Source organism: Phyllostomus hastatus, unplaced genomic scaffold (genome assembly GCF_019186645.2).
Source record: "Phyllostomus hastatus isolate PE091 unplaced genomic scaffold, TTU_PhHast_1.1 phas_scaffold_585, whole genome shotgun sequence".
NCBI classification, from domain to species: Eukaryota; Metazoa; Chordata; class Mammalia; order Chiroptera; family Phyllostomidae; genus Phyllostomus; species Phyllostomus hastatus.
The window spans coordinates 13,571,221-13,583,828 of NW_025334037.1; the positions used below are offsets into that span (position 1 = coordinate 13,571,221).

The window sequence follows — 12,608 nt, forward strand, 5'->3', positions numbered from 1 at the left end:
TGTGTTTCATGTATTTTTCATGTTAACTCTTTATCAGATATAAGACTTGCAAATATTTTTCCCATTCCATAAGTTACTTTTGCATTTTGTTGGTTGTTTGTTTTGCTATACAAAAGCTTTTTAGTTTAATTCACTCTTTTTTAGTATTTTACAAGCATTGCATTTATTGTGAGGAAGTCTTTTAATCTCCATAATCATAGTCATCTTTTAATAAATATCAGGGACACAGTCTCACAGTCATGACCCAGGAAATATAATTTAGGATTAATTTTCTTTCAAATTAAAACATTCCTCTGATGAGCTGCCCAGTGGAATAAAGTTGCATTCTCTGACAGTCGTTAGCCCCTCCCAGCTGATCTTTTGTACACAAGAATGTGAATGTGAACTTCTAATACCACATTTCTAAAAGCATCTCTCTGCAGCCTTCCCTATGTCCTCACTTAGCCCATGTTACATTTCACTGTAGCCTCCCAGAGATGGGGATAGTGCTGCTATCACTTAAAGGCAGCAAGATATCTTCAAGAAAAACAACTCTAAAATTCATCCATCCTACTGAAGTCAGTTGCTTAGGAAAAGCATGATGCGGAAAACTTCTTAGAGAACCAGCTCTGGATCTTTTGTCTCTTGGATTTCCAAGTGAAAATAATTACTGGAGAGCCTAGAGTTATTACTGATTCCAATACAGTGATTTTTCTCCCTCCTATGATTTCTAAAACTTCAGTAGTGTAACCTTTGATTTCCATAGCTTTCCATGAATTTTGCAATGTCAACAGTGAAGTTTGAACTGGATTATCTTTCTTCTGAAGGCTTCAGACATGAGCACGCTTCCAACTCAGATCTTACTTTAACCTCTTTGACTGAACTCTCTGCTGATTCTAGTCAATTGGAACTTCAACACTCCACTGTTGTCCCCACTGGTAAGCTAAACTTTATATTGATATTTTTTAGTATATTAACTTAGAGCTGTACTTCCATAATATCAGATATGTAAAAAATAAATCATGATGACACTTACTTTGTGGTGTTGTAGCTGATGTGAATTTTAACTTTTTGAATTATTTCCCCCCCAAAAATACATAAATCAATTTTTAAAAAAGGCACAGAGGGTTTTGCCAATGCAGTGAAATTCAGTGAACCCAGAAAACTATTCATAGTGAAGTAGATTTTGTTTATTTGAATGCTCCAGCCTTTTAAGGCTGAGTTTTGTTTGGGATGACTGATAAAATTAGGAATTTTATTTATAAACTGCAGAAAAAAAGTTTTGTCATCTTCCATTTATCTATTATATCTTATTTTTCATGATTATATGGAATATATTATGTTCTTTAACTTCTTATTAAGAACATAAGCCAGGCAGTGAAAGACAAATACCATATGATCTCGCCTTTAATTGGAACCTAATCAACAAAACAAACAAGCAAGCAAAATATAACCAAAGACATTGAAATTGAGAATAGGCTGACAGTGACCAGAGGGGAGAGGGGAGGGGATAATGGGGGAAAAGGGTGAAGGGTTTACAGGAACAATGATAAAGGACACATGGACAATAACAAGGTGGGTAGAAACAGGGGAAGGAGGTAGGGAGGACTGGGGATGTGGGGAGAGGGGGGAGGGCAGAAAACTATACTTGAACAACTAAAACAAAACAAAACAAAACAAAACAAGAGAATATTCCTTTTGGCTATGTTATTTTATGACCTGACTTAAATTCCGTATCAGATGGCAGTATTGATAGATTTCAACGTGAAGAATTTCTATTTTGACACCTACAGTGTTATGTATCCAGAATTGCAGTTTTCACTCTTGCTCAGCAAAGTTGGGTAAATAATGATACACACTAGTAGTTTGCAGTTATCAAAAAGTTCTGAGAGTTCGGTTGATAATGAACAACTATGATAAGCCAACAATGAATTAATTATACTTTTCAGGAGAATTTTATGTAATCAAAAATTAATATGTTAAATGCTATTCAAAAGGCAAAACTTTGTTATTATATAATTGTTTATCTTTTCTCATAAAAAAGACAGTAGGATGTGAAAGTGAAAGTTAAACAAGGAATTTATAGCTCTGGATGTTACTAGACATTAAATTTTGTCTGATGGAAAGTATTTATAAGAAAAATGAATTGCATTTTGCAACCAGAGAATTCTTCTAACAGAATTTAGCATACTTATTTACTTTTATATATTTGAAATGAAGTTTTATGTGACTCCCAACCAATAGCTGATTTGTTGCTTATAGATTCTTTTGTATTATATGACTAACTTTACAATATCAGCAGTTATATAAACAGGAGATATCACACCCTTTTGTATCAGTAAGAAAAGAGATCTCTATGTTATTATTACTATTTTTGCACCTACAATTTAATAAAGTGGACAAGTCACCTCTTTATAAATGAGAATAGCTTATTGCAGTAGATTTAGGCAGGAAAAAGAGGTTTATAAACAAAGTATTATAAATGTCATTTGCCAATGTCGTCATGATTTAAATACCTATGTTCTTTTAACCTTGTTTTTTCTTCAATTTATCTCTGTCTCTGAACATCTATTTCAACAGACTCAACAGCTGTCTTTATGCAGCTCACCTGCACATCTGCAGCTTAGGTATAAATTCTTCACCAGAGCCTGGAAGACACTTTTACCTCAATATCCTGGCACTGCCTCAGATTCAACACAAATAAGCTAAACTCCCTAGAAATGCCTCTTCCTTCTTACATTCTTATTTTTGTCAAAAACCTCTAAATCATCTCTAACATCCCTTAGCATTTACTGCAATATAAATTTCATGTTTATGTGTATGCATATTAGTTTAATATTTGTCTTTTCTACCTCTTTGTCCACCTCTATCATCTCATCATTCAACAGGGTGTCTGAATATAAAGGTTATTTATGTTTTGACTCATGTCCTCCTGGCTAAGAGACTGAAAGATTAGCCTCCTTCAAATCCCATAGTGAATGCAACTGTATGGGCTTCAAACTAATCTTACTTCCAAGGTTTCCATTACATCTCTTGCCCACTGATGGCCACACAGTCCTCAGTCAGCACACAGTCCTCCACAAGCATAAGGCTAACTCATTCCTGCCTTTGGTTTGCAGTTTCTACAACTCTGTGTGACCTGGGTTATAAGCCTGATGATCTATGATCTATATCTGTTTTTGTTTTTTCCAAAACTTTTTGCATCCTCATGTGACCTGCACATATCCTGCAAGCATGAGTTATACCCCCAATCATTGTTCAGATTACTTCAAAGTAATTTCCAATATTTCCCTTGCTTCTATTGATTAAGATCTCACTGAGATAAAATAATTTTTTATTCCCAAATACCTGCGGTTAACTCAAATGTCTACAAAATGTTTGCCCTGTATATTCAAAGCCTCACATTCTAATTTTTGTTGTAAATACATATGCCTGTAGCTCCTCTCCTATGAGGTCACATTTCGTGAGGATAATTGTCCCTTCATAATTGTTTGTGCCTATGAATAATACACATGTAATACATAGGATTAGCTAAATGATCAAATGTAATTTATTTTTTAATGACTTTTATGTAAAGGAAGTATTTGTTTAAATCAGGTTACACATATATTTTACCTGCAAAAATATTATTTTGAAATTATCACACAATTTGTTACCTGACAGTTCCATTGTGCAGGTTAGCGCCATTGTGGGATTTGTCCTTCATTTGAAATTGTTACGGAGCATTGTATATTCTAGAATCTTTTCTGCATGCTAGATCTTTTTGCCCTATTTCCCATAGAGTTAAGGTTGTATGAATGCATACAAAATACACTACCTAAATATCTGTGATTGAGGGCTAGGGGCTAGGATCTATATGAAAATGAAAATGAGGTGATCGAGCTATGTTCTTTCTGTCTCAGTGGTGTGGTGGTAGCTATTTAACATGCATGTGCACATCTTTCTAGTATGGAAAAATAAAACAGAATAGATGAATGTTAGTCCATAAAACATTTAGCATGCCCTTGTAAGAAGAAATATATTTCATTGCCAGCAAAACAGTATTTATAACTTTCACTTATACAATACCTTGAAGATAACTCATACCTACAGAATCTCAATAGTTCTCAGAAGTTGTCAATGAGATAAAGTTCATTTATCTTTTATTCAGTAGAAGGAGAATCCAAAGACCAGGAAAGTAATACAGTTGGAACAAAGTCACATACATGTAGTGTGTGTGTGTGTGTGTGTGTGTGTGTGTGTGTGTGTGAGGAGGTGGTGTCAGAGACAGGGATAATTGAGGAGCTCTTAATCTATTTTCTGCCTCTAAATTTAGTATTCATCTTTCTCCTCAATACCACTTGGAAATTAAGTTTTAAATCAGTCATGCAGGGAGCAAATGCTTCTTTGTCTTCCAAAAATGGATTTTATCAGTAATCAGTAATAAGAATATAAATATCTTGACTAGGTTCTGGAACACGCTTTCAATAACTTTTAAGGCCATGACTAAATAGATCACGATCTATCAACATGATCGTCAGGGTCATTATCATCATCACTGCGGCATTGATGATACGCACATATATATATATATCAGTTTCTGAGTATCATGCAGTGTTCAAATGTTTTATATATGTAAGCATATAATGTGTTATATAGACATGGCATACATAAACATATAATTTCATATATGAAGATGTAATGTGTTTATATATAAGATAGTAATGTATATGTATATTTATATTTATATACTTTTTAATCCCCCACATTCAGCCCTATAAAGAATTAGGTAACATTATTATTTCCATATCAAAGTATAAGCCAATCAACTAATATTGCCTAGTCTTTTAAGAAATTTGAAGTGGGACAGTGGGTCACTCCCCACCATGAGATCAGTAGTCCGCGTGTTTGGCACATGTGTGACACTGTTCCTTATGACCAGCATGAACAATAAGAATAAAAATATTTGTGCATAAATGCAAAGAGTTCTTACCAATGATACATATATATATTTATAAAGTCTATATATCTTCAATTCCCTGAAATGATCTATTATGTACCTATCATTCATCAAAACTTTTTTGGACCTAATTATGTTTTTGATTTCCATGAGTTTTTGGTAACTAGCTCTTTTAGAAGTTTAGAGGCTCCCATATAAAGAAGCTAATCACTTGTTTAGGTTAGGTTAGTATAATATTGCAGAATGAGTGGATGACTTCTGTCTGAAGATGTCCTGGGGGCAATTTTAAAAGTTGTCCCTTTTTCTTGTTTGCAGTGTCTGCCTCTATGGATGTTTGATTCTTAGTTAGGCTGAATTACTACTGTAATTCATACTGTGTCTTTACATCTATTTTCTATATACTTTATGCTTCTGAATGCTTCTATGGCTTTTTTCAGCTTCTCAAAGACCCTACTTATCATTTTTATCTTCCATGAATTAGTGCTATTCTAGTCCTAAATTAAAGTGTTGTTGCATGATGAAGTATGACATTCCTTTAGAATTTAAGTACCTCCATAAAATTAGATAATCACCATTTAACAAAAAAAAATATTTTATTATTTAAAAAATTGTTTTGTTAGTTATCCCAGTACCAACAAATGAAAATAAGCCAGTACCAACAAATATCAAATTGGACCAATAGCATACATATTTAAACAACATTGACATAATTCACGTGGATACTGATATAACTACTTTACATTGGTGCTAAATATAAAATGCTAATTTGAAAGAATTCAAACCATTTGGTTTTTCATCTGTTTTTCCTTTTAAAATGGGTATGTTCCACTGGTAGTTGTATAACATCCAATTACCAAAAACAAAGATGCTATGTTTCATGATTGTTTGTTCATCACATTTCACATTAAATAAGTATCTTCCCTCAAAGAATTTCTTGGCATCATGCCTCCTGATACCAGATGACTTTGGTATCTACTCTGCTGAAGTACAGCTGAGTCACGGGATAATTAAATGCTGTGATTTTCTAAGAACAACAGATTTTAAAGTCTCACACAACCTCAAACAAATACCACATGTTCAAAAATGTATTACACTATCCAGGAGTAGCCAGAAGAGTAAATATAAACCCTTAATTAAAAGTATACAATATCTTCTTACATTGCATATACTTATACATACATGCAGTCATTGCATTTTTAAGAAATTTTGACTATATTTATCTTTTTGGATGTGTCCTGGGACCCAGAAATGACTGACCACTCTAATACAATTCTAGTTGTGTTAATATCAGCATAAATAAACAATCTGTTTTCTGTCAAGATTAGTTTAGGGCTTTGTGAGGAGGGCTTTGGGATGATTATTTCTTTGTCTCAAGAAAATGAAGAGCATGACTTCTAAGGATATGCAAGGAATTCCAAAGAATACACTCTGTGTTTTTAACCTTGAGTTCGAGGATGTGCATCTAGCTCATTGCAGCCCAGAAGGCATCTCTGATCAAAAAGTAAAGGACAAACCACTGTGTAAAAAGATGTTTGTTCTGTTAGAAGGAATTTAGGTCCTAATTTCTCAAGATGCTGAGAACTACAGCTAGTTGTCACATGACTATGAGAGTAATGATTATACCATTATCAACTATTTGTATTTATTAGGTGTCTACTCTTGTGTCCAGCTCTCTGACAGTCTGTGAGAAATGTAAATTATTTGGAAGGTTCAATGTCTGCTCTCAATGTACTTTCTAAATCTTCTTATGAAAAAATCCATATGTGTGATGGAAATAGCTCCATCTGGCCAGTCTTATGCAGGGTAGAAACGTATCGGCTGGGAGAATGGTGCTTTAGCAAGGTGGTTTCCAAAGCCAAAGTACAGCATATGAAGCATTTGCATTAGAATCATCAGGATCCATGCAATACGTGAAAATTTCAGGTTCCCATCCCAGCCCCTTTATATGTAAACTCTGTGGATATAATCCAGAAATCTAGATTTTAGAAGTTCCTCATGTTATGGACATATGTACTAAGTTGGAGAACCAATGTTTTTGTCAATGGTCATGACAGGTTCATTGGCAAGAAATCCCTACGATGATCTTCTTATGACATTTTTTCCAGGTAATTTTATTTTTTGAAGATTTTATTTATTTATTTTAGACAGAGGAGAAAGGAGGGAGAAAGAGAGGAAAAGAAGCATCAGTGTGTGGCTGTCTCTTGCTGGGGACCTGGCCTGCAACCCAGGCATGTGCCCTGATTGGGAATCAAACCAGTGGCCCTTTGGTTCACAGGCTGGTGCTCAATCCACTGAACCACACTAGTCAGGGCTCCAGATAATTTTAATAGTTTATTTTTTATTGTATTTTTCCATTACCATTTAAGTCCCTGTACTCTCTTCCACCTCCACTCACTCCCCTACCCCTGCAATCACCACAGGGTTGACTGTGTCCATGATGAGTTCTTTCTCTTTTTTGCTTGATCCTTCCACACCACAACCCTCCTCAGAGCTGTCAGCCTGCTCTCTCTCTCTATGCGTCTGTCTCTATTTTGCTTATTAGTTCAGTTTGTTCCTTAGATTCCACATATGAGCAAAATCATATGGTATTTGTCTTTTCTGAATGGCTTTTTTAACTTAGTATAATGTTCTCCAGGCCCACACATATTGTCACAAAGGGTAAAATGTTCTTTTTTATGGTTGGGGAGTATTATACTGTGTAAATATACCAGAGTTGCTTTATCCACTCATCTACTGATGGACACTTGGGCTGCTTCAAAATCTTGGCTATTATAAATAACACTGCAATGAATATAGAAGTGCATACATTCTTTCAAATTAGTGTTTTGGTTTTCTTTGGATAAATTCCCAGATGTGGAATCACTGGTTCATAAGGCAGTTCCATTTTCAAGATTTTTTTTGGATAACCTCATACTGCTTTCCACCATAGCTACACCAATACACATTCCTACCAACAATGTAGAAGGGATCTCCTTTCTCCACATCCTCGCCAGCACTTGTTGTTTGTTTTTGTATTGATAAAAGCCACTCTGACTGGAAGTTCCTCATGTTATATACATATGCATTAATGTTTGAAAACTGATGTTTTTGTCAGTAGTCATGATAAATTTGTTGGCAAGGGCTCCCTACAATAATCTTCCCATTATGACAAGTTGTCCCGGTAATTTTTATGACAGTAACCTATAACCAACTATAGCTCTATGTCAGGAGGCTTTTGTATAGTGTTTATTGATCTATTTATATACTTGACAGAGTGTTTTCCTATTTTTCTTGTACTTACATATTATCCTCAGCTGAATTAGGATTCAAACCTTTTAAAATTATTTTCATATTTATTGAATTTATTGAAGTAACATTGGTTAATATAATTATATAGGTTTCAACCAAACCCTTCTAAAAAGTCCTCCTTCTCATCCTTAATATGAAAGTTCTAATTTTCTCTCTATTGAATGCTGAGAATAGCCCTTTTTATGTTATTGATATCAATATATAATGTTTATTTTCAACATTTAATCTTAGATTTAAATGTTTAGCTGTTAGCTATTGAGTGTAGATGTCATTGTAATTTTATTAAATAAAATCAAACTCCCACAGGATAAGAGATACATTGTACATCTCTTCTATTTCCCAGAGAGGGAACAGTCAAGCATTCTATGAACAGAAGGAGCTGAACTACTCGTTCCAAAAATGACTTTACAAAGATGGACCAATTGATAGGAACCTTCACTTCCTTTGTGGAATTTTAAAATTTAACTTTCATCTCTTAATGGCTCTGCTTAGGGGCCTTCAACTCATTCTGTCTCAAGGAGAGCAATCCAGCTTCATATAATATGCATACATTGGCCGCCTTAGCAAAATGAAAAGTTAATGCTAATGTGATACTGCAAAACAAAATAACCTCAACAACTATCCTTTCGTTAAATGCCTGCTGAAAACATTTTACTAGATGTTGAGTATATAATCAGAATCATGAGTTTAAAAGTGGCCCTTCTGATAACATACAAAGGAGTGCTAATGGAGGTATTGATAGTCATTGGAAGTGCTAATGGAGTCAATGCATTACTCCATAATACCTGATGGAGCTCACTAAACTAGACAGAAGCAGAGATGAGAGAGAGATAGAAGCAGGTGTATAGATGTCTCTTCTCAAAGGTTTTCAGGTATCATGTCTTCCTGATACCAGATGAAAAATACTTAATCTGTTATTTTTAGAATACCATTTGATATTTTGTTATATCTAAGACTTTATAGAAAACAATCAAGACTTGTAGTGAAGTGTTCATGAGATTCTCAGGTTGACATGATGAAATAGAGCCACAGTCTTTATTCATAAAGCTCCTTCTGGGAAGGAGAGCTCCTCTCTGACAGAGAGGTCTCTTCTAAGTAATGGGTTTTCATCTGCACTATGAAATCAGGTATACTACCAATAACTTTTAGCCAACTATTGGAAATGTACTTTACTGTAACTGACAAGTACTATTCCCTTTTAAAGTAAAATAGATTCAAGATTCTCTTGTAATTAATCAACCTCATTTAAAACCAATGCCCCTTTTTTAAAAGGGGAGACAAAATAGTGGAGTATAGGTACACACTGAAATTAGTCATTTCCTGCATATGTAAAATATATCCATGGGTAAATATGGAAACAAAATTTAAAACCATTATTTTAGTTACATAAACAAGAAGATAGAAGTCAATTAGTAAGGTATTCTGGAAAAAAATTTTGCCATTTTGTTTCAAATGAATTTCAAATCACACATAGATTCAGAAATTCTGCTTCTAAAAATTTGTTTCAAATAAAATCATGTACATACACAGAAATAATGGTGCAAAGATGTTCATTGCAGTGGTACTTTTTATAGAGAAAATAGAAAGCAATTTGAGTCCAACAACATTGTACTTTGTAAATAATTAAACTATATCAGACCCTACCAAAAAAGCATGGTTTAAAGACCAGTATTATAGAACAGTTAATTAGTACTGGAAAATATTTAGGGCATGATATTAAGAGAAGCAGAAAACATAATTGCAGACATACAGTTTTTGTGTAGGTGTTTATAAGTGAAATTTGTGCAAGAAAAAAATACAAGAAAAACATATACCAAAACACTAAAATATACTAGTCCAAGGGATAGGATTCCATAAAACTTACCTTTTGTTTCTTGCTATTTTCCAAATTTTCTTGATTGATCATGTATTACTTTTGCAGTGAGAAAAATAAATTATATTAATAGAAGCTTACATTTTATATACTTAAGAAAAACAAGAAACAACTTATGTGAATATAGACATAGAATGAGGTGAATTGTACCTGAATCCTCCACTAAATGGAGGTTTCTTGGCATCTGAGAGTTTTAGGTCCCCACATGCCTTTCACAGAATTTCCATGACCCTCTTTATTCCAGTCTCATCTTTATGCTGGGACCACAGCATGGAGGCCCATGAGAAAGCATCAGATATTTGAAACAATTGTTTAAGAGCATTAAGGATATTAATCTATAATATTATTTTTGCAGCCACTGTTCTCCCTAGACCTAAAACTCCTAACCCTGCTGACAAAATTCTTCTATGAACAGAAATAGTTAGTACATGCACATAAATGGTCATTTGCTATATCAATTTAAAATTATGGCTATCACCTTATGAGTCTCATTATCATTTCTCAGAAAAAAGAAATCATTTTTAGGTATATTTTTAATTTTTTGTAAGTCCATTTTATTTATTTATTTATTTATTTATTTATTTATTTTTTATTGTTGTTCAAGTACAGTTGTGTCCATTTTACTCCCACCACTCCCCCCCACCCCAGTCATCTACACTTTCCACCCTTGGCCCCACCTGTTCTTGGCTTTGTCCATGTGACGTCCACAGATGTTCCTTCTTCCTCTCATTATCCTCTCCTGTCTCCCCTCTGGTTACTGTCAGTTTGTTCTTAATTTCAGTGTCTCTGGTTATATTTTACTTGCTTGTTTTGTTGATTAGGTTCCACTTATAGGGGAGAATATATGGTATTTGTCTTTCACTGCCTGGCTTATTTCACTTAGCATAATGCTCTCTGTGACAGAATGGATGGAAAACAAATCATTTTATTGCATTTAAGAAGGTGAATAATTCAGGGAAGACAGGCACTGAGACAAACTGAGGTGCTCTGTCCACTTTTTAAAGTCTAGAGTTAGGAAAAAAAGAGGTGGTAAACAATGATAGCTTTAGGCATCAGAAAGTCCATTGGCATCTAAAAAGCAACTATAGGAAAGAAGAGAAAGGTTCACCTATAAAAACTAACAATCAAAAAAAAAAAGTACAGAAAGTGGAGGACTTCAAACCAAGATGGAGGCATTGATAGATACACTTTGCCTACTCATACAACTAAAAGAAGAACAACAGCAAATTAAAAAACAAAAAACACCCAGAAGTGATAGAAAATTGAACTGCATGCATGTCTGACAACCAAGGAGTTAAAGAAAAAACATTCATCCGGACTGGTAAGAGGGGTGGAGATGGGAAGTTGGGGCAGAGAGGACCAAGTGGGTAAGCAGTGGTTGGCGCACCAGGCAGTCCCACATTGGCATGTGGATAAACCTGGAAGAACAACTGCAAAGTGGCACAGACCACTCAACCCAGGGTTCAAGTGTGGGGAAATAAAGCCTCAAAACCTCTGACAATAAAAACCTATAGAGGTTGTGGCAGCAGAAGAATCTCCCAGCCTCACAGAAGAGTTTGTTGGAGAGATGCACAGGGTCCTAGAACATACAAAAAAACACCCACCCACCCAGAAATCAGCATCAGAAAGGCCCAATTTGCTTGTGGGTGAAAAGAGAAGTGACTGAAGGACAGCAGAGAGCTGAGCAAGCTGCATTGTTCCCTTAGACCAGTCCCCCACATGCAGCAGCACAAAGCAGCTAAGTGGGTTGCTTCACCCTGGTGAATAACTAAGACCCTGCACCTTACAACATAACAGCTGCATTGAAACAAACAACAAAAAAAATATGGCCCTAATGAAAGAACAGATCAAGGCTCCAAAAATAGAATTAAGTGATGAGGAGATAGCAACCCATCAGATGCAACCTATCAGATGCACACTTCAGAACACTTGTAATCAGGATGCTTACAGAAATGGTTGAGTATGGTTGCAAAATGAAAGAAAAAGTGAAGGCTATGCCAAGTGAAATAAAGAGAAATGTACAGGGAACCAACAGTGGATGCAATGAAACTGGGACTAAAATCAATGATTTGGAGCAAAAGGAAGAAATAAACATTCAACCAGAACAGAATGAAGACGTAAGAATTTAAAAAAAAATGAAGAGAGGCTTAGGAACCTTTGTAATATATTTCAACATTCCAACATCTGAATCACAGGGGTGCCAGAAGGAGAAGAGGAAGAGCAAGAAATTGAAAACTTATTTGAAAACTTATTTGAAAAAATAATGAAGGAGAACTTCTCCAATCTGGCAAAGGAAATAGACTTCCAGGCAGTCCAGGAAGCTCAGAGAGTCCCAGAGAAGTTGGACCCAAGGGAGCACACATCAGGACACATCATAATTACATTACCCAGGATTAAAGACAAGGAGAGAATCTTAAAAGCAGCAAGAGAAAAGGAGACAGTAACCTACAAAGCAGTTCCCATAAGACTATAAACTGATTTCTCAAAAGAAACCTTGGAGGCAAGAAGGAGCTTGAAAGAAGTATTCTA

The 12,608-nt window shown here is 34.8% G+C and overlaps 1 protein-coding gene across 1 annotated transcript in view; it reads left to right on the plus strand.

The window, feature by feature from the left end:
- Nucleotides 1–539: 539 nt before the first annotated feature.
- Nucleotides 540–12,608, plus strand: part of ANO3 (anoctamin 3) — a 288,737-nt gene continuing 276,668 nt past the window's right edge. Inside the window, exon 1 of the mRNA XM_045825477.1 lies at nt 540–917. Coding sequence (XP_045681433.1) covers nt 752–917 — 166 coding nt within the window. The 5' untranslated portion in view covers nt 540–751. The remainder of the gene's footprint in view (nt 918–12,608) is intronic.